We start from the raw sequence: 24,635 nt of genomic DNA, 5'->3' as shown, positions 1-24,635 counted from the left end.
TCAGACTCCCGAGTAGCTGGGACCACAGGCACCTGCCACCACATCTGGCTAATTTTTGTATTTTTTCTAGAGGCAGGGTTTCTCCATGTTGTCCAGGCTGATCTCATGGGATTACAGGTGTGAGATATCATCTTTCTTCCAGAGCCACCTCTGTCTTATACCCCTCTCTTCTACATCTAATCAGTTTTGAGGCCCTATTCATTTTCTTCCCAAATCAAATGGCTCCTGTATCCATTCCTTCGCATTCTCACTGCAGTGCCAGGCCCTTGTCTCAAGTGCTGCCATCACTCAACAGCCTCCTGGCAGGTTCCCTGCCTCGGCCTCCTCTGCACAAGGCTCCTGACATGTGTTCTCAGTCACCTCTTGGGGGTTGCCTTCTCCCATTCCAGAACCTGCAGTGACTCTTCCCCAGATCTACACCTCTCTAGGCTTGTGCCCACCTGTACCACCTCATACCTCAGTGATTCCCAAGATGCCTTCTGTGCTTTAGTAAGACCCGTCTTGTCACTGTCCCAGGTATGTGCAAGTTTCGTGCCTATCCCCCTCCTTATCACACAAAATGCCTTCTCTAACCCTACCTAAGTCTTATGTAACCCACGACACCCTGCTCACATCTGTTTTTTTTTAGATGGAGTCTCGCTGTGTTGCCCAAGCTGGAGTTCAGCAGCACGATCTCAGCTCACTGCAACTTCAGCTACCTGGGTTCAAGAGACTCTCCTGCCTCAACCTCCTGAGTAGCTGGGATTGCAGGCATGTGCCACCACAGCCAGCTAATTTTTTATATTTTTGGTAGAGACGGGGTTTCACCATATTGCCCAGGCTGGTCTCGATCTCTTGACCTCAAGTGATCCGCCCACCTTGGCCGCCCAAAGTGCTGAGATTACAGGGGTGAGCCTCTGCACCTGGCCCCTGCTCACATCTTACCTCTTCTAGAAGTTACTCTAGCCTGCCCAGGTCACCCACTCTACCCCTTCACTAAATTCCTACTGCATTTACAGTGTGCACTGCACAGAATGGACCTCATAGTGCCAACCCTGGGTAAGACCTGGGGCAGTACCACTGACATTACATGTTGATTGGCTTAACTTCCCAGAGGAGCAGAATCTGGATTCTATGGAAGCAGGAGAAGTGGACATATCTGGGGGTTAGGGAATTGGAGGAAAGGGGTTGGGATGAGAGTTGCTGGGAAACAGTCTTACCTGTGTGGGTTCCCCTCGGTCCATTTTGTCCCCTGTTCCTAGCTGCCCGTATCTGTTATTTCCTTGCATAAAGATTCGGCCAAATTCATCCACCAGACCAAGGTGATTGTAGCCAAGAGCACAGAATAGGATCTAGCATGCAAGATAGAAAGGGGATAGGCATTCCATTCCCTCCAGAGGAACTCTGAGTTCCAGAGTCTCCCAGTCACTAACCTGCCATCCCCAGCTGATCTCTTTCTATATTATATATATATATAATACATATATATAATATATATATTTTTTATATATATACTATATATATACTACATATATATATTTTAGAGATGGGGTCTCACTATGTTGCCCAGGCTTGTCTAGAGTTCCTGAGCTCAAGCAATCTTCCCTCCTCAGCCTCCCTCCGCACCCAGCCCTCAGCTGATCTCTTTTGGCATACCTCTCCCTGGGAATCCCCTGCCCCTCTGGATCAATCATTTGATTCCTATAATACTTCAGACCTTTCAATCCCTACAGCCCCACCCCTCTGGTTGGCCCCATCCCTCCAGGAGCCTACCTTGGCAGGCAGTGAGAGAGCAAGCGGCATCTGCTGGTCCAGGGGGTCAAAGGCTTGAAGAGTCCCAAAGAGATCGCGATACACCCCTGGGGTATGCACCTCAAAATACACTCCCCCCTGGTCTGGGGGGTCAGGAGCCCTCAGCTCAGCAGCTTTGGGCACCCATTTCCTAGGGATAAGGCCCCACCTGGGATGAAAGCTACAAGATCCAAGGAGTCTCAAACCCACTAGGAATGCATCAACTATGATGCCTGGGAACTGAAAACACATCTTTTGAGACTGAGTCTCGCTCGGTCGCCCATGCTGGAGCGAAGTAGCACGATCTCAGGTCACTGCAACCTCTACCTCCTGGTTCTAGTGATTCTCCTGCCTCAGCCTCTGGTGTAGCTGGGATTACAGGTGCCTGCCACCACACCCAGCTAATTTTTGTATTTTTAGTAGAGATGGGTTTTCGCCATGTTGGCCAGGCTGGTCTTGAACTCCTGACCCCAGGTGATCCACCTGCCTTCCCAAAGTGATGGGATTACAGGCAAGACACACCATGCCGGCCCTAAACACATCTTTTCACTAGGATGCCCTCAGGGGTTGACCATCCAGCTGGAGTAAGGGTGAGGGCTGTCAGTGTTTGGAGGGTCTAACCAAGGCTGGGGGCTTGAGCTAGGGGGAGGTGGTCCATACCCGTGACGTAGAGGGTGCTGCTCTGATTGGAAGTCATGCAGGCCACGCGCAGGTGAGGCAGGTAGTGGGACACCTTCCTCAGGGCCAGCTGAACCGTGTAGGAGCGTGGCTGGTCCAGCTGGGTCTCATTCACTACCAAAGAGTAGATCTTTCCTTCCTCTGGGGGCAGGGGAAGCAGACAATTAGTTGGGGAGGGGATTCTCCAATATTCACATAAACATCCCAAGAGACTCCCTAGGCTCTATGGGTGACACATTTACTGCCCTAGAGTGGGGCTGGAAGAAAAAGGGTGAGAAAGAAATAAGGGAAGAGTGACCCCAAGTCCCCCAGACTCCAGTTCCCACCATAAATCAGGGAAGTATTTCAGCATGAGAGATGAGTGGAGAGAAAAATCTAGCAGATTTGTTAGAATCCGATTTGAGTGAGAGGTCTGGGGATTGAGAGCCCTGCCTGGCATTCAGAAATGTAGAGGTGATCAAGTGTGGTGGCTCACACCTGTAATCCCAGCACTTTGAGAGGCCAGGGCAGGAGGATCACTTGAGGCCGGGAGTTCGAGACCAGCCTGGGCAACATAGCAAGACCCCCATCTCCTACCCTGCTCCAAAAAAGAAAAAAAAAAATTAAGAAAAAGCCTAGAGGGTTTCAGGCCTGGGGATGTGGTTAAGTATAAAGGACACTAGGAAAGTAGGGAGCAGTTTGGAGTATAGTGAGGTGCTTGGCATGGAAGCTGGGGAGATCTGAATTTTTTTTTTTTTTTTTGAGACAGAGTCTCGTTCTGTTGTCAGGCTGGAGTGCAATGGTGCGACTTCGGCTCACTGAAACCTCTGCCTCCTGGTTCAAGCAATTTTTCTGCCTCAGCCTCCCGAGTAGCTGGGACTACAGGCACGTGCCACCATGCCCAGCTAATTAGCTAACTTTTGTATTTTTTAGTAGAGACGGGGTTTCACCATGTTGGCCAGATGGTCTCGATCTCTTGACCTCAAGTGATCTGCCCATCTTGGCCTCCCAAAGTGCTGGCATAACAGACGTGAGCCACCACGCCCTGCCAAGATCAGACTTTTTAAAATCAGGTGTTCACTAATAGTGGTTTGCAAACTGTTTTTTGGCAGCAGGGCCTTTTTGTTGTTGTTGTTGTTTTTTTGGAGACGGAGTCTCGCTCTGTCACCCAGGCTGTAGTGCAGTGGCACAATCTTGGCTCACTGAAACCTCCACCTCCTGGGTTCAAGTGATTCTTCTGCCTCAGGCTCCCAAGTAGCTGGGACTACAGATGCATGCCACCCGGCCCGGCTATTTTTTTTTTTTTTTTTTTTTTTGAGACGGAGTCTTGCTCTGTCACCAGGCTGGAGTGCTGTGGCATGATCTCGGCTCACTGCAACCTCCACCTCCTGGGTTCAAGGGATTCTCCTGCCTCAGCCTCTGGAGTAGCTGAGACTATAGGTGTGCACCACCATGCCTGGCTAATTTTGTATTTTTTTTAGTAGAGTCAGGGTTTCACCAGGTTGGTCTCGATCTCTTGACCTCGTTATCCACCCGCATCGGCCTCCCAACAACTGGGATTACAGGTGTGAGCCACCACGCCCGACCTAATTTTTGTATTTTTTAGTACAGATGGGGTTTCGCCATGTTGGTCAGGCTGGTCTCGAACTCCAGACCTCAGGTGATCTGCTCACCTCGGCCTCCCAAAGTGCTGGGGTTACAGGTGTGAGCCACTGCACCCAGACAGGACCTTTTATTCATGTAAAATATTAAGCAGAATCCTAGACTAGGAGACAGAGAAAGGCAGAGCTATTTAGATGGAGACTAGGATAAGGTGGCATATGGAAACCAGTCTGAGGGGCCTCCCTCCCCCTCCTCTGCAGCAGGGCCTGAGGAATCTGAAGGAAACAGTTTGCAAAAGCCACTGCTTTGGGCCACACCTGTGAGGAGCAGTAGAGCCCGCTGGGTCTCCTGACCAACCAGCACGATCTGCTTGAAGGTCATGGAGTGGTGGAATGTCATCTTGAAGACCCGCTGCCCGCTAGACTGCAGATAGACCTCAACACAGTCGCAGGCCCGGCTGCTAGTGGTACCCACCACTTCCTGCTGCTCCCGAGTGGCCAAGACGTACAGGTATTTACGGTAAACTGTGTCACACCTTGGGTCTGAGGCAAACTGGGGGAAAAGATGAGGGCATCTGAGATCTAGGGTTTCAAAATGGGATGGGGCTGGGGCAGCTGGATCCTGGGGTGGGAGGTGAAATGCTTGGGTCCAGGGTTGGGAAATAAGCCCTTGATTTCAAGTTCCTATATGGGAGGGCAGAAGTCATACGAAAGACACCTCAGGACTAATGGGGGCCTAGGTCCTCAAAAGAGAGGTGGCGATATGGTTAGGCTCTGTGCCCCCACCCAAATCTCATCTCGGATTGTAATCCCCAGGTGAGAGGTGATTGGATCATGGGGGTGGTTCCCCCATGCTGTTCTCGCGATAGTGGGTTCTCACAAGGTCTGATGGATTTATAAGGCAGTTTTCCCTGCTCTTGCTTGTGCGTTCTTGCCTGCTGCCATGTAAGATGTGCCTCTTCCCCTTCTGCCATGATTGTAAGTTTCTTGAGGCCTCCCCAGCCATGTGGAACTGAGTCAATCAAACCTCTTTGCCTTATAAATTACCCAGTCTCAGGTATGTCTTTCTTTTTTTTCTTTTCTCTTTTTTGAGAGAGAGTCTCGCTCTTGTTGCCCAGGCTTGAGTGCAAGGGTGTGATCTCGGCTCACTGCAGCCTCTGCCTCCCAGGTTCAAGTGATTCTCCTGCCTCAGCCTCCCAAGTAGCTGGGATTATAGGCACCTGCCACCACACCCAGCTAATTTTTGTATTTTTAGTAGAGACAGGGGTTTTGCCATGTTGGCCAGGCTGGTCTTGAACTCCTGGTCTCAGGTGATCCACCTGCCTCAGCCTTCCAAAGTGCTAGGATTATAGGTGTAAGCCACTGCACCTGGCCTCAGGTACATCTTTATAGCAGCGTGAAAATGGACTAACACAGGTGGGATCTCAGCTGCCAGGGTTCTGCTACTTACATCTTTGGCTCCACGACACAACACAACATAGCGACAGGCCCGCTTCCACTGCATCTGGCCGAGGGTGGAGACCAGGGCATTTTTGAGGAAGAAGAGGGTCCCCACATAGTCAAGAATGAAGACATGATCCTTGGTGGGCAAGAAGCGACGGTAGCCATGGGCTAGCAAGGGGGCCACACTCTTGCTGAGACATCGGCGGCGGCCTCCAAATGCCTGGAAATACAGGCCCTTTGTGTCTGGAGGAGGGAAGGAGATAGAAGGTTCAAGGGATGGGATGACACGAGGGAGATGAGATGGAGCTTGGGTAGATTTCTTAGACACCCAAGTTTGTAGCTCCTCCCCATCCCCAAGACAGGGGAACAGACCCTTTATGAAGGAGATGTGTACAATAAGCTTAGATTATACTGGACATGTGAACTTTAGTCTCCAGCCGACCTCAGCCCAGGGTCAAACATGTGCTTCTTAGTGAGCAGGTCTTTGGTGCAACCTTGCATCAGCGATGTCGAGGAAAACTCTTAAGAATATTAAGGCACAGAGGCCGGGCGTGGCATCCAACCCCCTCACTCTGAGCCCCTCCTCCCATCCTCACAGCCCAGTGAATTTTTGCACGCCTATAATCCCAGCACTTTAGAAGCCCAGGAGTTTGAGACCAGCCTGGGCAATGTGGCAAAACCCCATCTCTACTAAAAATACAAAAATTATCCGGGTGTGGTGGCGGGAGCCTGTAATCCCAGCTACTCAGGAAGCTGAGGCACGAGAATACTTGAACTCGGGAGGTGAAGGTTGCATTGAGCCAAGATCCTGCCACTGTGCTCCAGTCCCCATGGGTGACAGAGCAAGACCCTCTCTCAAAAAAAAAAACAAGAAAATCTGTCTAAAAAAAAAAAGGGTGGGGGGGGGAAGAAAGAAAAGAAAAAAGAGACAGAAATAAGAGTGGAAAGGAATGATCAATGAAGTCCGCTCATCCTCCCTCACCCCTAGCTTTGGATCTGTGTTCTGGGTACCCCTTCTCTTTTAATCTCCCAGTGAGTGTAACAAGTACACTCTGGGGGATCCCTGGAGGGGAAGAGGGTTTATGACATGGTTCTCAGGCTGGGGGTAATTTTGTCCTTCAGGGACATTGGTTGTCACGATTAAGGGGGATGCTGCTGGCCATCTAGCGGGTGGAGGCCAGGGTTGCTGCTTAAATATCCTATGATGCAGAGGACCGCTCCCCACAGTAAGGAAGTATTTCGCCCAAAATATCAATAGTAAGTTCAGAAGCCTTGGGTTAGAGGAGGGAAAACTCCAGGTTTGGGGAGTGAGGGATGCCCCTAGGGAAAAAGCGGGAAGTGTCTGTGTACAGAGGGAGACTTGGCGGGGAGGCCGCTAATGGGGGCTGTGGGTGGATTCTGAAGACTTGCAGGAAGTACTCAAGGGAGAATGTTTGAACTGGACCCGTTTCTTCCGGAGAAAGGGGCCCTGGAAGCACTGTTAGAAGTGTGGGTGTCATCAGGGGCCTTTAGAGAGCAGGAAGGCTAAGGCAGGACAAGAGGCAAGGAGAACAGGAGGTTCTGGGGAAGGTGTACAGTTCAGAATGGCAGCTCTCTTCCAGGGCCGGACTCCAGAACCCTGATCTCGGAGGCGCGGACTGAGTCTGCGACAGATGCGTCTCCACACGCCTTCCGCATCGCACACTTCGTGGAAGTAGCGGCAGGTCTGGCCGAGGGCGACAAGGTCTCTGACTGGGAGGAATGAGATGATATGCTCCACCTGGGAGGGAGAAGGGAAGAGGCAGGGGGGTCATCGGTGGCTCCTTGGTGGTCTGGCCCCCAATCCTATTATTCTCAACCCCCCTCCCCAAGGACTCACCAGCTCTGGGGGGAACAACTGGATAGAAATTGGATTCCCTTTCCCCTTCTTCTCTTCAACCCCAAGCTCCGGGCCACAAGAAGGGCAGCTTCTCTTCACCTACCCGAGAAGGGGTGCATAGGGTCCCATGAGGGTCCCACATCCTTTTTTCCCTTCTCTCTGCCTATCTTGGGGCTCATCTGACTCCAGCCGGGTACAGTCATGTCCTCCCCTCTCTCTCCAGACCCATCCCTAACTTCTCCAAATAACTCCTCCCAATCTCCTGCGGCCAATCCCCCTCACCCGGAGCCCCTCCTCCCGTCCACACAGCCTGGTGAATTTTTGCAGCTTCCGTCTCTGGCTTCTCCTCACCATCCTGATTGCCCCCTCCCTGCTTCTGCCCTCCTGTCTCCTAGGCCCTTGGCCCCCCGTTCCTGCTGGCTTTCCCACACCATGTCCCCTGTCTAGGCTTGGGGGACCTCTGGGGCCCCTCTGCCTCCTAGACCCCTCCCCCATGGAGTCTGGGACTAACAAACCTCTCTGTGACCTCACTGTTTGGCCACTGTGACCTGTTCCCTTTAATCTTGTCCAGGACCCATCTCTCAGACAGCTCCTGGGTTCTAGCTCAGTTCTAGCCATCACATGGCTCAAGGGATATGCATTTTACTGGAGAAATAAAGTGTGAATTAGTGGTAGGTGACATCTTTATTTCAGGGAGCAGGAGGAGGTTTTCCCACTTGAGGCCCTTTTAGCACTAACTCTGTAGATAAACACTGGTGAATTCTTCACGTTTCAGCAGGCCAAGGCCTCCAGGGATTGGTAGCTCAAGAGTATAGGCTCAAAAAACTATAAACTCAGTTTGACAGGTGAGATGGAGAGGTGACTGTGCTCATAATCGTTTAGCTCACAAATGATTCAGCAAACTCTTTAGACTCATGAAAAAACACATCCAGGCCGGGCGCAGTGGCTCAAGCCTGTAATCCCAGCACTTTGGGAGGCCGAGACGGGCGGATCACGAGGTCAGGAGATCAAGACCATCCTGGCTAACACAGTGAAACCCCGTCTCTACTAAAAAATACAAAAAACTAGCCGGGCGAGGTAGCGGGCGCCTGTAGTCCCAGCTACACGGGAGGCTGAGGCAGGAGAATGGCGTAAACCCGGGAGGCGGAGCTTGCAGTGAGCCAAGATCCAGCCACTGCACTCCAGCCTGGGCGACAGAGCGAGACTCCGTCTCAAAAAAAAAAAAAAAAAAAAGAAAAAACACATCCAAAAGGAGACTGCAGCCTGGTGCCAGTGGCTCATGCCTGAAATCCCAGCACTTTTGGGTGGTCATGGTGCAAGGATGGCTTGAGGCCAGGGGTTCAAGACCAGCCGGTCAACATAGAGAGACCCTGTGTATATATATATAAAAAACTTAAAAATTACCCAGGCGTGGTGATGCACCCCTGTAGTCCCAGCTACTCAGAAGGCTGAGGCAGAAGGATTGCTTGAGCCCAGTTTGAGGCAGCAGTGAGCTATGATCCTGCCACTGTACTCCAGCCAGGGCGAGAATGATACCCAGTTTCAAAACAAAACAACAACAAAAAAGAAGACTGCTTTTGCTTTCCTGATGGGCAGTAACATCATTGCATGTATAAAGGACAACCTATTAAGGTGGGAGAAAGGGATGGATGTCCTCTGAAAGCTTAGGATTTCTCCCAGGGTCTCTGATACTAGCTTTGTCTTATGTGGGGTGACATTTATGAGGAGAAACAGCAGGGGTCAGGGTTGTGTCTGTCCCGATCAGGGCAGATCTACACCAAGAAATCCAAGGAGTGGCTGGCTCTTGCAGGGGTTCAAAGGAGTCTCATCCTGCCAGACCACCAGCTCTCACCACACGGTGTCACAGATCCGTTAATTGACTGCACCAGACTGACCACCCAAATTCCCTTATGTATGGTGCCTAGCCACAGCTAGGCTGGGATGCCTAAGATGGAATCTTAATACTTCAACAACTATTCAGGAATATCAACCTCTGAGATGTGAATTTAGGAGAAAGCAACTTCAGTGACTTGTTTCTGGGCAACCTACCACATAGGAAGGGGACTGCATTAAGGACTTATGCCACTAGAAAGGAAGTTAAGATCTCCAAGTAGACAGAAAGGTATTTTCCATTCCTCTTGCATTTGGATCCCCTTTATCCACTCCATTTCACCCCAGGAGGCAAACGAGAGGTTGTGAATAGAAAAAGTCCACTGTGGGTCAGGCTTGGTGGCTCACGCTTACAATCCCAGCACTTTGGGAGGGCAAGGTGGGAGGATTGCTTGAGCCCAGGAGTTTGAGACCAGCCTGGGCAACATAGTAGGACCCTGTCTCTACAAAAAATACAATTAGCTGGCATGGTGGTGCATGACTGTAGTCACAGTTACTCGGGAAGCTGAGGTGGGAGGTTGAGGCTGCAGTGAGCCGTGATCAAGCCACTGCACTCCAGCCTGGGCAACAGAGCAACTCTGTCTCAAAAGAAAGAAAAAGTCCACTGTGGGCCGGGTGCAGTGGCTCATGCCTGTGATCCCAGTACTTTGGGAGGCAGAGGCAGGATCGCTTGAGGTCAAGAGTTTGAGACCAGCCTGGGCAACGTAGCAAAACCCCATCTCTACAAAAATTAAAAATAAATTAGCCAGGCGCGGTGGTGCCGCCCGTGGTCCCAGCTACTTGGGAGGCTGAGGCGGGAGGATCCCTTGAGTCCAGGCATTCAAGGCTGCAGTGAGCCATGACTGCACCACTGCACTCCAGCCTGGCGACAGAACCAGACCTTCTTTAAAAAAAAAAAAAAAAGAAGAAGAACAAGAGGAAGGGAAGGGAAGGGAGACGGAGGGAGGAAGAGAGGAAGGGAGTGAAAATACCCATTGTGAAAACTGAGGGAGAGGGAAAGGGCTGTGCGTGGAGGATCCAGAGGCCTGGTTTCTACAGCCAGCTGTCAGGAACTTGCTGTTCGCTCTTGCTAACGCATCAACTTCCCTCTGCCTCAGTTTCTGCATTCGTAGCATCAAGGGCGTTTTCTAGACGGTGAGATCCTTTCTAAGCCTCTAAAACCCCCAGGTCTGGTCCCCTCTCCATTCCTGTCCAGGGGAGCTCCTCGGGTGAGACGGCAGACCGTGCAACGCTGCAGCTACACCCTCCCTCCTCGAGCTGGGCGTCTCCAGGCTCTGGGAAGCCCCCCGCCCGCCCCCAGCCCGGGGGTCCCTAGACCCCTGCCAGAGGCTTCACAGTCGGAGGTTCCCCCGCTGGCCCCTTCAGCTGCGACAACGGCCAGTGCACTGGCCTCAAGCAGTCGCCCGACTCCCTTCCAGCCCTTGACGCCGGCTAGCCCCCTAACACGTCCAGCTCGCACTCGCCACTGCAGCCGCGCACTGCGTTCCCGGCCGGCCCGGGGCTCCGCGTTCATTCTTAATCTCAGTCTTAAAGTTCTAGCTCACCCGCCTCCTCCTTAGCAAAGGGACCGCCTTCTCGCCCATGCTATTGGTAGGTAGAGCCGTCGCTCAGAGAAGAGGCTGGTCCAGATTCCCTTCAGAGGCTCTAATTGGCCTTCTTGACAGTCACTCGCCTGTATCTGGCTTACGATTGGTCTTTGGGGGACGAGGACTAGGCGCTCCTGCTTGCGGTCCCTCGGCCCTTTTCCCTACTAGTTGAGCGCCGGTGTCCCCTCCTCTTGGTTGGACCTGATTGGCTCCACCTCCAGATCTAAGCATTGTGATTGGGTGCGGCTGCGCTGGGCGGGACGGCCTGGAGCGCCAGCCGTTGGCGAGCGCTCTATCCTCATTCCCCTCCCTTCTCTCGTCAGACTCCAGCGCCGGAGCTCCACCCCACTGGCGGGTTCTGATTGGTCGCTTCTGACGCGTCTCGGGGCCACGATTGGTCCGTCGGGTCCCAGACACAGCTCCCGCCCCCTTGAGGCAACTACGGCGGCTCCAAGGAGGGGGAGGGGGAAGGAGGGACGGCGGGTCCCGTCAGTCAGGCAGCGGGAGCCGCCGGGAGCGGATGGCGGCGGCCGTAGCGGCTCCACTCGCCGCTAGGGGTGAGGAGGCGGCAGCCACAACCTCCGTGCCCGGGTCTCCGGGTCTGCCAGGGAGCCGCAGTGCAGAGCGTGCCCTAGAGGAGGCCGTGGCCACCGGGACTCTGAACCTGTCTAACCGGCGCTTGAAGCACTTCCCCCGGGGCGCGGCCCGTAGCTACGACCTGTCAGACATCACCCAGGCTGGTGAGTGTAGCAGGGCCCTGGGCCCGACCGGGACCCTCATTTGCATAGCCCCACCTCGGGCCCCGCCCAATCCGGGGGTCGGGCCCGCCCTTTCACCTGGCGGCCAGGGTTGCTGCCCCTCCTGATTGCCGTAAACCTGCAGCCACCCCGTCCCATCTTTGAGAAAGCCCTGGACAATGAACGTGCTTCTCGTTTGCACAGAACGCCCAGCGCCTCCGAGCGTTGAGATTCCTCCTTTCTCTTTATTTGCATAGCTGCGCACCTGTAGGATGGTCCCGCCCCTCACCTGGTTGTCTCATTTACATGACCTCTTAACCTCAGCTCCAATCGGTCTATGAAGCAGTCCCCACGAGCTCCTCTAATAACTGCTTTCTCTCCCATCTCTTCGTCTACACCTCTTAATCCCCTTCCCACCGAGATCCGAGCCCCAGGCACCCCCTTCCCGTGACTGGTCCCTACGCCCAAGGTTTCTGCTTTCTGTGCCGCAACCCTGCCCCCTGAAGTCCTGGCCCTCTCCACTGTCCACGCAGCCTATGGGAAAGCCTATGGGAAAGAAGCAAATCTCTACCTCCCCTCACTCTTTTCTCCCTGAGCTCTTCCGCCTATTATCCCCAACCCCCTTATCTGAGACTCCTCCTCCTTCTTCCTAAGCCTGTGAGGTCACTGTGGAGCCTGTGACCTCATAGGGATCCTAGAATTCCCATTTCAGTTTCTGCTTTTTTCCGGGGAGGGACTTGAGGCCGTTGCTGGAGGGAAGGAAATCTTATCTCCTAGCTGGGAGTGCTGGCCAGCTAGAGACTGTCCCAAGCCTCAACCCTCAGGATCTGTCCAACCATGCACCCTCTACCCTGGTGTCTGTGGACGGTAGGGGGTGGGGGACCTAACTGTGACAGGTGAGTCAGGCCTCAGCTACTCAGGAGGCAGCCTATGACCTTGGGCCGGCAGCTGGGGGTGGGGATCAGGATCAGGGAGGACTGCATTCCCGAAGCCTCACCCCAGCCCAGGCCTCCTCCTCTCATGGGCAAGGTGGGGGACCGGAGCTGCAGGAAAGTGCGTATTTCTCCCTAAGCAGGTGCCCGCTCGCTTGGGAACACTCAGGCCAGCACTGGCACACGCCCTCTCCCCTCTTCTGGGGAGAACCAGTCGAAACCTCCCCACTGATCTCGCCTGCTCTGCAACTCGTGAGATCAGGAATGATGAGTGAGCTCCAGGAGCCATTCCTGCCCCTTACAGCCCGATTCCCTCCCACCCCCACCTAACCCCACGCTCCAGATTGACCTCAGCAGCTGTGTGACACTCACTGTCTGTTCCCTTCCCCTCCCCCTTGGTTGTTTTTTGACAAAGACCAAATGTTATTCTTTACTTCCTTAGGCTGCCTCTGCCTGTGTGGACTCTTGGGGAAAACTACCCGGAGCTCCCCGGCTCCTCCCAGCTCCCAACCCCTGCCCCCTCCTCCCCCAGCATTCCGGCTCAGGGTGCAGCCATGCTCCTGTGAGCTTGGGGGGGAAAATCCCGGTTTCCTGAGAACCCTCCTCTGCCCCACTCTCCACACAGGAATCCTCAGTCCTTCCAGGGCCCAGGTTCTAGGCCAAGTGGGGTCCCTCTTGTCCAGAACTCTCTCCTCTGTACCCTCTCCCCAAGCAGGGTGCTTACAGGCTGGGGCAGAAAGGGGAAGTGACAAAAACATAAGAGTTGCCCATACCCTGCCCTCCATCTCTCCTCGCCCTCCAAGCAGACGAAAAGCATCAGTGCCTTGCTGCCCGGACTGCTTTGAGCCTTTCCCTCTCGTCTCCCATCTCTTTCTGAGTGTCTTACTTGTGTGGTCCCTATGTCTTGGGTCCCTGATCTCCCTTGGACTAGGCTCCCTGGGGTGATAGTAGGAAGAATCCTGAGGTGGCGGGGAGGGGCCGTCTTGCAAAAGAGAAGTGCAGCTCATTCTCTCCCAGACCACATCCTGTGCCCCCTGTGCCCTGCCTCCTGCCTGAACTCCCTTCCGCTCCTAGCTTTTGTCCCCGCCACCGCCTACCCCATCAGAACTCTGAGAACTCAGTCTCCACCCCCTTCGTCCACATGCACACACACAAACACATTTGCCGACAGAGAAAGCGGGCAGGTGGAGGCGAGGCTGGGAGAGGCAGATGCCGTCCCCCACCCTCTCCAGAACGGTTATCTCCCAGGACAGGGCTTCTGTCTGTGTACCAGGGCTGGGCAGAGAGGAAGAGAGAGGGGTCCCGGGGCATCAAGCTGTCATCCACCATGGTAAACACGGGGCCTACGAGGGACAGAACCTGACTTATTATTTCTACTTCATTTCCTGTCACAAGACTCATTTCCTTGGGGGATATACCCTGCTTCTCCTCTGCTCTGCTTGCTTTTGCTGGCCTGCCTCTCCCTGAGAAGGGCCCTCGGAGAAGCTCACCAGGTCTGTGGCCTGGGACTCCCCTTTGCGGGCCCTGGGCCCCTCCCAGGACAGGCTGGGCTGAGGAAACAGAAAGGCAGGCTTCTCCAGGTCTAAGCCGTTAGTGGCTCCATGCTAGAGGGAATCCCAAGGCTGCCAGCCTCCGCATAGCAAGGCGGTGCTCCAGATAAGAGGGCAAGAGTAGACCCCAGCCCCCTCCCACACTCTCCACCCTCGCCATGCCTGAGATGCTCACACAGTTGCCGATCTCTTGAAGTCTGTGTCAGTAAGAGAGGAAGCAGAACGGGGCTGCTAGGGCTGGCAGAAGGTAGTAAGGATGCCTGCCCCGGGCCAGGGGAGCCCAGATGGGAGGGACCTGGGAACTCCAGCTCCCATCTCCAACCAGGGCTTCTTGCCTTTCCCTCCCAGCCCTTGGGAATCGGTAACTTTGTAGTTCTTTGGACCTGGCTTGTTGGTCCTTGGGGCTGGCAAAAATCTCGTTCGGTGTCGGGGACTTAATCTCTAGAACTGAGATAGAGTGACCTGTGGTTTCTCCCCTGTTGAAAACACACTGGAGTAGGGAAGAAGGGCCCCGAGGAGGAATGGGCTCTCCCTGCAGGTTGCCCCAGGGGTTTCCCATATTCCCTCCGGGAGCCCCCCAGCCCCTCACTTTACTGTTTTCCCATGATCACCGACCCCGCCTCTGACCTTCTGTTCACCTCACCTGGCATCTCCGAACAGGAACCGCAGGAGTTAGAGACTCCAGCTGCTCTCCAGGATAGCCCTCCATTGACATTGCAGCATTCCCCAACCCCCAAGTCTGAGGCTTCTCCAGCCCAGTGACGCGAAGGCCTTTGCCTTCCCTTTACCATTCTGGTCACGCCTGGAATGTGCTCCCATTGGCAGAAGGCTTTGTTATCTCTCCCGGGAGGCCACACTGATGGCCTTGAATCTTTAGGTGTGGACGTTAGGGAGTGGGCAGCCGGCTATAGAGGGGACTCAAGGTCCTGTCCGGGGCTGGGCCTTTCCACAACTCTCCCCTGACACCTGCTTTCCCTAGACCTGTCCCGGAACCGGTTTCCCGAGGTGCCCGAGGCGGCGTGCCAGCTGGTGTCCCTGGAGGGCCTGAGCCTCTACCACAATTGCCTGAGATGCCTGAACCCAGCCTTGGGGAATCTCACAGCCCTCACCTACCTCAACCTCAGGTAGGGAGGCCGAGCCAGGGTCGTGTGGGAGCGTGTCCTTCTCAGTTTCAAGTACTACTGAGTAACCCTCGCGGTGACCCTGAGAGGATGGCAGTGCTGGGATGCCATGCCTGGGGAGCCAGCCCGCTGCCTTTCTCCCTTCCACAGCCGAAACCAGCTGTCATTGCTGCCACCCTACATCTGCCAGCTGCCCCTGAGGGTCCTCATCGTCAGCAACAACAAGCTGGGAGCCCTGCCCCCTGATATCGGCACCCTGGGAAGCCTGCGACAGCTTGTGAGGATGGGGACAGGGCCAGGAAAGGGACCCCTGAGCCAGGCAGCAGGGACCTTCTAGGGGGAGGTTGAGGAGGGCCTGGAGCAAAGACAGAGACAGGAGGGTGGGTTCTGCTGGGCCTGGTCTCATGGCCCCTTCCCACTGCCTTCCTGATACCAGGACGTGAGCAGCAACGAGCTCCAGTCCCTGCCTGTGGAGCTGTGTGGCCTCTCTTCCCTGCGGGACCTCAATGTCCGGAGGAACCAGCTCAGTACACTGCCCGAAGGTGAGGAGAACGAAGAACTGGAGAGGAGGTATTTGTGTGTGCGTCCCAGTCGGCTCAGGCTGCGGTAACGAAAACACTGCAGACCGGGTGGCTTATACATGGCATTCATTTCTCACAGTTCTGGAAGTTGAAGTTCAGGATCTGGGTGCTTCCACGGTCAGCTTCTGGCAGGGCGCTTTTCCTGGCTGCAGACTGCCGGCTCCTCGTGGTACTCCCCGATGGCGGAGAGTAGAGACAGCCTTCTGGGGCCTCTGATAAAGGAGCACAAATCTCACTGATGAGAGCTCCACTCATGATCACAATTCCTTCCCTAAGGCCTCGCTTCCTAATCCCATCACTTTGGGGGTTAGGATTTCAGCAGAGGACTTTTTGGGGGACACATTCAGGCCGTAACAGTGTATGTGCTTTGAAAAAGTTACAGGCCAGGAATCTTCAGAGGAGAATTACACTTTCATTGCCCAGGCTTTTGCAGTATATAAAACAAACTATAAACAATCTGATTTGATCTTGACCTAGCCACCCTCTGAGGCTGGCAGGGCGCAGATGAGCAGCTCTGTTAGAAATGTGGACACAGGCACAGAAGGGGAGCTGGTGGGTGCATCAGCTCCAGGTAGACTGGCAAGGTCAGAAGGGGCCTTCAAGGTCACCCAGCAGCCCTGCTCACCCCAGCAGGGGCTCTAAAACACCTGAGTCAGGGGATGCTCTGCCACTCTGCCCGGAGATGCTAGGGCCAGTGCCAGGGCCCAAGGGGCCGATTTAATGAGCTCGCTATGATGCCACTCCAAAGCAGGCATGCCTTTTCAGGAGGCAGCAGCATATGTTTGTGTCTGTGTGTGTTGTGTGTGTTGTTTATGTTTTGTGTGTGTCTGTGTTTGTGCGTGTGTTGTGTGTATGTTGTGTGTGTTTATGTCTGTTGTGTGTGTTGTGTGTTATGTCTTTGTGCGTGTGTGTTTGTGTCTGTGTTGTGTGTGTGTCTGTTGTTTGTGTCTGTGTGTGTTTGTCTCTGTGTATGTGTGTGTGTTGTGTGTGTTTATGTCTGTGTTGTGTCTGTATGTGTGTGGTGTGTGTGTGTGTGTGTGTGTGTGTGTGTGTGTGTAGGATTCCTGTGTTTTAGGTTGGGACCAGGTAGATGCGGGTGATGTGACTAAGATCTGGGGCCATCTCTTAGGGATTTAATGGCTTCATGAGGAGAGACAAACAGTCATAGGGAAGTTACATGGGCAGGTTCCCCTGACGGGGGCTAGAGGGAGGTGGCACTGGACTCTGCTTGGGGGGCCTGGGGAAAACTTCACCAGAGGTGCAGGTGCAGTGGGAGCCGGCCATTGAAGGAGAATTCCCCACCCTTCTGCATCCCGGCAGAGGACCCAGCATGTGCAAAGCATGGGGTTAGGAAGGCGAGCCCCGTGTGGCAGGAAGGCCTGTGCCATGCTCGAGTGTGAACTTGGTTTTGAAGAACAAGGAGGGAGTGAGGTGGTCATCCACTTTCCCTGTCTCCCCACTCCTTGACCCTTTCTGCACCTGCCCTCTTCCTTCCCAGTCAAAAGGGGTAGGAAGGGCTCCCTCTGGGCCATAAAAAGAAATCCCAGCAAGATGCCCCGGGGACAGAGGCAAAAGCAATGAGTTCCATGAATCTGGGATGTCTGGAAAGCTCCACCGAGGTGGTGACGCTTGAGCTGAACCTTGAAAGATGCGTGGATGGGGAAAATGGAGTTCTCCCAACTGAGCAAATAGCACCTGGGAAGGCTCAGAAGCCAAGGGCCCGGAGGGGTGGGCAGTGAGGTGGGAAACGTGCGTGGAGCCAGGTCATGGAAGCCTTGCTCGTGCTGGGTTAGGGAGCTATGGTTTTTATTCTGTGCCTAGGGCCACCATGAATCCAGACCGTGCCTTTTTAAGATGAGCAAAAGGCATCTTTCCCTGTGGGCAGGCAGCGCTTCACGCAGGGTGCAGTGCTGGGCCCATGCTGGGGAGAGGGGACTCCCGGGCAGGTACAACCGGCTCAACATCGATAGCCCTGGCTGCATGTCACGGGAGGTGTTTGAGCAGGGTTTGTGTCTTGTGCTGATCATTTGAAAATGGAGGGTGGGTTTGAGTGTGGAGTGGGCAGGCGAGGAGACGAGGAGGGACAGACAGGGCTGGGCAGGACCTGACGTCCGGATGAGCCTTCCTAGGGAGGCTAAGCCAATGTCCGGATGCGCCCTCTCAGGGAAGCTTGCTTAGACTATGGACCAGAATCGTGTGGAAAGAGGAGCAGGGAGGTTGTTCCGGGGAATGACTTGAACCACCCAGGGGAGAGGCTGTGCTAGGCCCAGGGTGACTGGCCAGCCGGAGCCAAGGGGAAGGGAGTGAGCGTGAGGCCCCAGGCCTGAGCACGCTCCTGACTTTTCCCTTGCCCACCCGCTCCAGAGCTGGGGGACCTCCCTCTGGTCCGCCTGGATTTCTCCTGTAACCGCGTCTCCCGCATCCCGGTCTCCTTCTGCCGCCTCAGGCACCTGCAGGTCATTCTGCTGGACAGCAACCCCCTGCAGAGCCCGCCTGCCCAGGTGAGGCGAGGGCCCAGGGGGCCACAGGGACAGGGGTGTGGCTGGGCAGGAGTGGGGTTGGTCCTCTTGGGCAGCCAAGCAGGATCCGGGGAGCTGCCTTCCCTGCCAGCTCCCCAGCGTGTGCTGCCCCGCACACAGGTCTGCCTGAAGGGGAAACTTCACATCTTCAAGTACTTGTCCACAGAAGCTGGGCAGCGTGGGTCAGCCCTGGGGGACCTGGCCCCTTCTCGGCCCCCGAGTTTCAGTCCCTGGTAAGTCCTAGGTGGGGAGCAAGGAAGCCCTGGGATACTGAATGCCCCTTCTTGGCCCCAGGTACCCCCTGCTTTCTGGGAGGATTGGGGGCTGCTGTCCAGCATCAGGCTGACCAGATCTCCCTGGCTGGCCCCAGCCCTGCAGAGGATCTGTTTCCGGGACATCGGTATGATGGCGGGCTGGACTCAGGCTTCCACAGCGTTGATAGTGGCAGCAAGAGGTGGTCTGGAAATGAGGTAAGGGCGTCCTGTCCATGGGAAATTGGGGGTGTCAGCCCTGGGAGAGGACCTCTGAACTGGGGACATCCAAATTGCAGGGTACCAGGCAGAGGCTGGAGCTGTCCTCTTCCTTCCCTCTGCCCAGCATCCCAGGGAGGGGCTGGCTCAGCAAAGACCCTGAGCTTAGTCCCACACAGGACCCCCCAGGCCCCAAGCCCCCATGTGCAGAGAGGCCATCTCCCATCTCAGCCTCTGCCTTTACAGTCAACAGATGAATTTTCAGAGCTGTCATTCCGGATCTCAGAGCTGGCCCGGGAGCCCCGGGGACCCAGAGAACGCCGGGAGGACGGCTCAGGTGAGTAGCAGGGCTGGCTGGGAGCTGGGCTGGACCAGGGTCCCCACTCACTTGCTGACATGCTGGCCTCCCCAGCGGACGGAGACCCTGAGCAGATTGACTTCATCGACAGCCACGTCCCGGGGGAGGATGAAGAGCGAGGCACTGTGGAGGTGAGAGCCCAGCTGTGCCTCTCCCAAGGGAGGGGAGCTAGAGCAGGGGACAGGGCAGGCGTGGGCACAGGCCTGCTCTCAGCTGCTCTGCTGTTCTCTCCTTAGGAGCAGCGACCACCCGAATTAAGCCCCGGGGCAGGGGACAGGGAGAGGGCACCAAGCAGCAGGTATCCCAAGCCCTGAAACCGACGCCACTGCCTGATCCACCCACCCCCCAGCCCCCTCCTTCCCTGACCCCAGGGTCTGCCCCTCTCACCCTGTCTTGGTCCCTCAGGCGGGAGGAGCCGGCAGGGGAGGAGCGGCGGCGCCCGGACACCTTGCAGCTGTGGCAGGAGCGGGAACGGCGGCAGCAGCAGCAGAGTGGGGCATGGGGGCCCCCCAGGAAGGACAGGTGGGACCCAGGGCCGCCCGGGGCTGTTGTCAGACACTGAGCCCTGGAAATGGGGCCACCGAGCCCCACTAAGCCGTTCTGCCTCGGGGCTAGCTGACCCCACCTCTCCTTGTTCCAGCCTCTTGAAGTCAGGGCTCAGGTCTGCTGTGGGAGGAGCCACCGCCATGTCCACTCAAGCCACGCACAAGTAGGTTTCCTGCCAGCATCCGGTCCCCACTCCTCTTCCCATGACCATCCCTCTAACTCCCTTCTGTCTCTCCTCAGTGGCCCGCCTAAGTCCAGTGCCTCCCAAGCGGGAGCTACAGTGGGGCAGGGAGCCCCTGCCCCTGCCCCCGCCTCCCAAGAGCCCCTTCCCATAGCTGGACCAGGTGGGACAGGGACTTTGGGAGGAGGATGGGGCCTGTGTTGGTGAGGGCTGGTTGGGAGAGAGGGACACAGAGGGGATGCCTGTCTCACCTGTCCCTGTTGCTGTGTCCCTGGTTCTGGCCCCAGCAACAGCACCTGCTCCGAGGCCACTTGGCTCCATTCAGAGACCAAACAGCTTCCTCTTCCGTTCCTCCTCTCAGAGTGGCTCAGGTGGGTGTCCCGCCCTCCCCAGTGCTGACCCAGTGCTTGCCAGCAGCAACTGCTACATCACCCTTCTGCCCTGGGAGCCCTCTGGGTCTGTTGTACCTTTGTGTTGAAAATTCCACAAATAAGCTGGGTGTGGTGGCTCACACCTGTAATTGCAGCACTTTAGGAGGCCAAGGTGGGAGGATCGCTTGAGCCCAGGAATTCAAGACCAGCCTGGGCAACATAGCGAGACCCCATCTCCATGTAAAAGAAAAAGAAAATCCCACAAGCAGAGAGGCAGGAGGTGTGGGTGCCAGGCCACTGGGACCCAGCTACAGAGTCAGTGGTGAGCAGTGGGGGCAGCCCCATGCCCTGCTTTTTCTCCTAGGCCCTTCCTCACCAGACTCTGTCCTGAGACCTCGGCGGTCCCCCCAGATTCCAGATGAGAAGGACTTAATGACTCAGCTGCGCCAGGTGAGCAGAGCTGGGAGCTGTGTGGGCAGGGACCTGGGCCGGGCACCTCCTTGTGTTGCTGTCCTTGGGACCAGCCTCCCTCCACATCCTCTGTGCCCACTCTGGCACCTCCCCTGAGGACAGAAGGGGACAGGCACAAGTTCCCTGCTGGCCCTGAGCCCCCCACTCTCCCTGCCTCCCAGATACCTCTCCTTCCCTGACCCCTGCTCTATGCGGTCTACACTCCCAGGTCCTTGAGTCCCGGCTGCAGCGGCCCCTGCCCGAGGACCTGGCCGAGGCTCTGGCCAGCGGGGTCATCCTGTGCCAACTGGCCAACCAGCTACGGCCGCGCTCCGTGCCCTTCATCCATGTGCCCTCTCCTGCTGTGGTCAGTTGGGGCCGGGGAAGAGGTGGGGGATGGGCTGGGGCACCTGTGGCCTCTCCCTTACCACATTTTCTTCCTTCACCCACCCCAGCCAAAACTCAGTGCCCTCAAGGCTCGGAAGAATGTGGAGAGTTTCCTAGAAGCCTGTCGAAAAATGGGAGTGCCTGAGGTATGGGGGCTGCTTTCTAAAGAGTGGTGGCATGCCGGGCTCAGCCAGCGTGTGGCATGGATGGCGGGCTTCCATTCGCAGCAGGTGTCTGCTCTCAGATGGAGGCACAGGCTGCCCCTGCCCTGCCTGGCATGCCCCCTGCCCTGCATGTCACCTGTCCTACACGTCCCCTGCCCTGCAGGCCCCATCTTGTCTTGCATGTCACCTGCTTTGCACGCCCCCTGCCCTGCATGTTGCCTGTCCTGCACTCCCGCTGCCCTGCACTCCCCCTGCCCGGCACGTCGGCATGTGGGCGTGGTTCTGGCCCCAGCACGTGAGGGCAGGGGTGGGAGGGACTGTCCTGCTGCTGCTGCTGATATCTGTCCCTTGTCCTTGTCCATCTACTCTCCTCTCCCCCAGGCTGACCTGTGCTCGCCCTCGGATCTCCTCCAGGGCACTGCCCGGGGGCTGCGGACCGTGCTGGAGGCCGTGAAGCGGGTGGGGGGCAAGGCCCTACCGCCCCTCTGGCCCCCCTCTGGTCTGGGCGGCTTCGTCATCTTCTACGTGGTCCTCATGCTGCTGCTCTATGTCTCCTACACTCGGCTCCTGGGTTCCTAGGACCCGAAATCAGCCCTCCCTTACCCCTTTCCCTCCCCCCTTCTATTTATAAGGCCCCTGCTCCACCCGACCCCACCTGCGGTGCCTTCAGCCCCGACCAAAGACACTAGTGCACCCCCTTCACAGACACTGACCTCAGAGGCCCCACTCTGGTGCCCCCAGACCCTGGGCCCCCAGCCTCTGGCCTCCCTCCGGTAGCCCCATGAGTCCCCACCTCTCAGTGCTGACGGTGCCTTCATGTCCCCGCCGGCCCTGCCCCTGCCCTCTGTGCCCCGTGAGGGGTGGCAGGAGCTAGAGTCTCCCCCTTCCTCCTGTGCCCTCCCCTTCCCCCGCAACGGCTGCTATGCGGGGGCTAAATTATCTCTATTTTGTAGAGAGGATCTATATTTGTAGGGGTGTGGGGCCCAGGCCGGGTCCCTGTCTCTGTGTATAAACTGTACAGACCGTGACCGCCTTGCCTGTGTGTGTGTAAGTGTGCGCGCGTCTGCTCCGCGTGGCGGTGGCTGTGGCCATGGCTCTGTGCCCACCAGCATCGCCCTTCTGAGATGCCAGCCTCTCATGCTCCCGGAGCCTCCGCCTCCCCCCGTGTCATCTCCCTTCTGTTATCGCTGACAGCTTTCTTGCGTCTCATTTGTCACCGAGCCCTGAGCGCATGGTGATGCTCGGGTCTGCCCCCGACCCCCTGCCACAGGCCGGAAGCCACGGGGGGCCCCCTGGGGAAGCTAACCCGGCCCCTTCCCCCAGGAGTCACTGTGCCAGCCCCACCACATCCTGGAAGAGGAGGGGGCCCCGGGAAGGGGCCTCCCCTACATCGCTGCTGTCGTCCACGCCCTGCTGGACCGGCCTTAGGGGTGAAGGTGGGGGCAGGGCCCACCCCGCCTGGGACCCCGGGAGCAGAAGACGCGCCTGGGCTCCACGCTCTGAGACAAGCACTCGGTGAGGGCGGCCTGGGCCTGGGCCCCCTTGGCCTGCGGGCCTGGCTGCCTCTGGGACCGAGGGTCTGGGTGGAAAGACCACGGGTGTCGCAGGTGTCGCGTCAGCTGCAATAAACAGAAGCCAGAAGCCCTCTGGGTGGCCCTCAGGTGTAACTGTGTCTGAGAGCACGCGCGTCGCGGGATTGTGGGGGGGGCCTCTGTATCCGGAATTCACCGCCCGGTCGCCAGGGGGCGCCCGCGGGAGCCTGGCGGGGGCACGCGCCACGTGGCCGGGAGACGCACAGGGCGCCGGCGTCGCCGCGAGGCCTCTAGGGTGGGTTCGCCAGGAGGGCTGGTTCGCGCCGCGCGGTAGAGGGAGGCTGAGCGGGCCGGGCCGGGCGGCGGGGACACTGCGGTGCAGCCCTGCGCTCTGGAACGCGGAATGTTGCCCTGGTCGCCGCCACGGTGGGGCGCGGGCCCGGAGGAGGCGCCCGAGGGACTAGGCCTTGTGGCGGGCAAGGACCAGGGCGAGCCCTGGAGCTCCGGAGCGGACGCCCCCAGGGATCTGGGGACATCCCCATGGGACAGGTGAGGGGCTCGGCCGGAGCCGCGGGGGGACAACGACTGGGGACCTCCATGCCTTCACCACGCCCTCTGCGGAGGTTTCTCCATTGTCCTTGCCGGAGTTTGGGTCCCTCGGCCTCCCTTGCACCAGGCACCCTTGGGCTCCAGGGGAAGGTGCGTGGGGGCGGTGTAACTGCAGCCTCAGTCCCTGCCCCTCCAGCCCACGGCCCCCATCCCGTAGCCCTTCCTGGACCCGGAGTGAGCAGCTGCCGCTGCCCCACCGCCTGCCAGGCCCAGCCACTGAGCAGCCCCCCGGAGCCCCAGGTAGGACGGGTCCTGCTGCCTCTACTACCGCCAAGAGCCTCTCTGACTCTGAGCCTGTTTTAATCCCCAAGTGTCCCCCCAGCTCCCCGTTCCCCCCAGGTGGCCTGGGAGGTGGACCCCTCAAGGATGACTCCACTAGCGCCCTGGGACCCCAAGTACGAAGCGAAAGCGGGCCGTCAGCCGGTGTGGGTGAGTTGAGGGCAAACCTGTGGGGCTGGCTGGGGTGTTCAGGGAGCTGCAGGGTGGCCTGAGGCTCCAGTGGTCTGTCCTCCTCACCCTAGGGGGCCAACTGTAGCTCAGGAGCCTCGTTCTCAGGCCGGACGCTGTGTCACCCCTCGTTCTGGCCGCTGTATGAGGCAGCCTCGGGCAGGGGTCTCAGGCCTGTGGCCCCTGCCACAGGGCATTGGAATGGACAGCAGGCGCACCCAGATGCAGGTACCTCCCTTGGTCCTCTGGGGGTGCAAGGCTGCCCCAACTCCTCCCGGAACCAGTGCCCAGGGGTGGGAGCCCACAGCCTGCCACCCCAGTGGTGTTTCCTTCTAGGGTTCCCGGTGATGTGCTGTGAAGATGTCTTCCTCTCGGACCCTCTGCTGCCCCAGGGGCAGCGTGTCCCCCTGTACCTGTCCAAGGCCCCCCAGCAGGTGAGAGCTCTTCCCCCTCCCTGGCCTTACCCCAGCCTCCAGGCGTGCCTGGCAGGAAACACATCCCATTCTCTCTCCTCAGGTGATGGGCTCCCTGAAACTGCTGCCGCCGCCCCCCATTATGTCTGCCTGGGTCCTCCCCCGCCTGTCACCCTCCCGGAGCCCCTCCACCGCCTGGCTCAGTGGGCCGGAGCTGATCGCTCTCACTGGCCTACTGCAGATGAGCCAGGGGGAACCCAGGCCCAGCTCCTCCGTGGCTGACACGCCCCCTGCTGGCCCCCCAGACCCTACCTCTGACCCACCAAGCCCCTGTGGTAGCCCCAGCAGTTCTCAGGGTGCTGACCCCTCTCTCCCACAGACCCCAGACACCCATTGTCCATAGCCTTCTCGGGGCAGAATGGGCTGGTTGTGTTGACAATAAAGCAGTGTTGGTTTGCAAAA

At 57.2% G+C, this 24,635-nt stretch overlaps 4 protein-coding genes and 1 long non-coding RNA gene across 17 annotated transcripts in view; 4 read left to right on the top strand and 1 right to left on the bottom strand.

Moving 5' to 3' along the window:
- The window catches only part of LOC114676876 (uncharacterized), a 12,943-nt gene extending 5,720 nt beyond the window's left edge, over positions 1 to 7,223 (top strand). The window contains exons 3-6 of the long non-coding RNA XR_003728003.2: positions 390 to 516; positions 629 to 750; positions 4,290 to 4,539; positions 7,073 to 7,223. This is a non-coding gene — a long non-coding RNA (uncharacterized LOC114676876). The remainder of the gene's footprint in view (positions 1 to 389; positions 517 to 628; positions 751 to 4,289; positions 4,540 to 7,072) is intronic.
- FBXO24 (F-box protein 24) overlaps positions 1 to 14,880 on the bottom strand; it is a 19,257-nt gene extending 4,377 nt beyond the window's left edge. For 2 of the 9 annotated variants that reach the window (XM_028845593.2, XM_077996358.1), the window contains exons 1-8: positions 14,668 to 14,880; positions 7,330 to 7,428; positions 7,047 to 7,230; positions 5,479 to 5,714; positions 4,347 to 4,581; positions 2,431 to 2,589; positions 1,753 to 1,874; positions 1,200 to 1,331 (exon numbers count right to left, since the gene is read on the bottom strand). In XM_028845593.2, the coding sequence (XP_028701426.1) occupies positions 1,200 to 1,331; positions 1,753 to 1,874; positions 2,431 to 2,589; positions 4,347 to 4,581; positions 5,479 to 5,714; positions 7,047 to 7,230; positions 7,330 to 7,428; positions 14,668 to 14,739 (1,239 nt within the window). In that variant the 5' untranslated portion in view covers positions 14,740 to 14,880. Of the gene's footprint in view, positions 1 to 1,199; positions 1,332 to 1,752; positions 1,875 to 2,430; positions 2,590 to 4,346; positions 4,582 to 5,478; positions 5,715 to 7,046; positions 7,231 to 7,329; positions 7,429 to 7,760; positions 7,792 to 10,763; positions 11,155 to 14,667 lie in introns of those variants that run through there. The other 7 variants (XM_015134471.3, XM_077996360.1, XM_015134470.3 and 4 more) reach the window with 6 other exon arrangements.
- On the top strand, positions 11,297 to 22,819 carry LRCH4 (leucine rich repeats and calponin homology domain containing 4). Of its 4 annotated transcripts, none has more exons than XM_015134466.3 (18): positions 11,297 to 11,545; positions 15,004 to 15,148; positions 15,296 to 15,422; positions 15,582 to 15,687; positions 18,091 to 18,227; positions 18,366 to 18,478; positions 18,616 to 18,715; positions 18,962 to 19,052; positions 19,128 to 19,204; positions 19,310 to 19,371; positions 19,479 to 19,595; positions 19,714 to 19,782; positions 19,860 to 19,963; positions 20,088 to 20,171; positions 20,536 to 20,621; positions 20,851 to 20,988; positions 21,077 to 21,154; positions 21,554 to 22,819. In XM_015134466.3, the coding sequence occupies exons 1-18, from the start codon at positions 11,326 to 11,328 to the stop codon at positions 21,749 to 21,751; spliced, it is 2,052 nt and encodes a 683-aa protein (XP_014989952.1). In that variant the 5' UTR covers positions 11,297 to 11,325; the 3' UTR covers positions 21,752 to 22,819. The 4 variants fall into 4 exon arrangements, with proteins under 4 accessions (XP_014989952.1, XP_077852447.1, XP_077852449.1 ...); XM_077996323.1 differs by lacking the exon at positions 11,297 to 11,545 and adding an exon at positions 13,066 to 13,804; XM_077996321.1 differs by having other exon boundaries at positions 18,091 to 18,478.
- On the top strand, positions 22,297 to 22,819 carry LOC106997576 (uncharacterized). The gene is given in 3 exon segments (XM_015134473.3): positions 22,297 to 22,327; positions 22,330 to 22,615; positions 22,617 to 22,819. Coding segments are annotated over 3 exon segments (501 nt in total). The 3' UTR covers positions 22,801 to 22,819.
- Positions 22,496 to 24,635, top strand: SAP25 (Sin3A associated protein 25). 2 transcript variants are annotated; one of them, XM_015134472.3, is made up of 6 exons: positions 22,496 to 23,253; positions 23,450 to 23,553; positions 23,636 to 23,742; positions 23,835 to 23,988; positions 24,097 to 24,194; positions 24,277 to 24,635. In XM_015134472.3, the coding sequence occupies exons 1-6, from the start codon at positions 23,108 to 23,110 to the stop codon at positions 24,574 to 24,576; spliced, it is 909 nt and encodes a 302-aa protein (XP_014989958.3). In that variant the 5' UTR covers positions 22,496 to 23,107; the 3' UTR covers positions 24,577 to 24,635. The 2 variants fall into 2 exon arrangements, with proteins under 2 accessions (XP_014989958.3, XP_077852515.1); XM_077996389.1 differs by having other exon boundaries at positions 22,950 to 23,253; positions 23,471 to 23,553.

Source organism: Macaca mulatta, chromosome 3 (assembly GCF_049350105.2).
Source record: "Macaca mulatta isolate MMU2019108-1 chromosome 3, T2T-MMU8v2.0, whole genome shotgun sequence".
In the NCBI taxonomy this organism is placed as follows: Eukaryota; Metazoa; Chordata; class Mammalia; order Primates; family Cercopithecidae; genus Macaca; species Macaca mulatta.
This window is presented reverse-complemented; position numbering and strand designations above follow the sequence as displayed.

Bases quoted from the DNA above. Each gene is read 5' to 3' on its own strand.
- LRCH4 (XM_077996321.1), top strand. From the start codon at position 11,326: ATGGCGGCGGCCGTAGCGGCTCCACTCGCCGCTAGGGGTGAGGAGGCG. The intron at 19,205-19,309 runs GTGAGAGCCCAG...TTCTCTCCTTAG, and splicing joins AAGAGCGAGGCACTGTGGAG to GAGCAGCGACCACCCGAATT. The intron at 19,372-19,478 runs GTATCCCAAGCC...TTGGTCCCTCAG, and splicing joins GAGAGGGCACCAAGCAGCAG to GCGGGAGGAGCCGGCAGGGG.
- SAP25 (XM_015134472.3), top strand. From the start codon at position 23,108: ATGTTGCCCTGGTCGCCGCCACGGTGGGGCGCGGGCCCGGAGGAGGCG. The intron at 23,989-24,096 runs GTACCTCCCTTG...GTTTCCTTCTAG, and splicing joins GCAGGCGCACCCAGATGCAG to GGTTCCCGGTGATGTGCTGT. The intron at 24,195-24,276 runs GTGAGAGCTCTT...CTCTCTCCTCAG, and splicing joins TGTCCAAGGCCCCCCAGCAG to GTGATGGGCTCCCTGAAACT.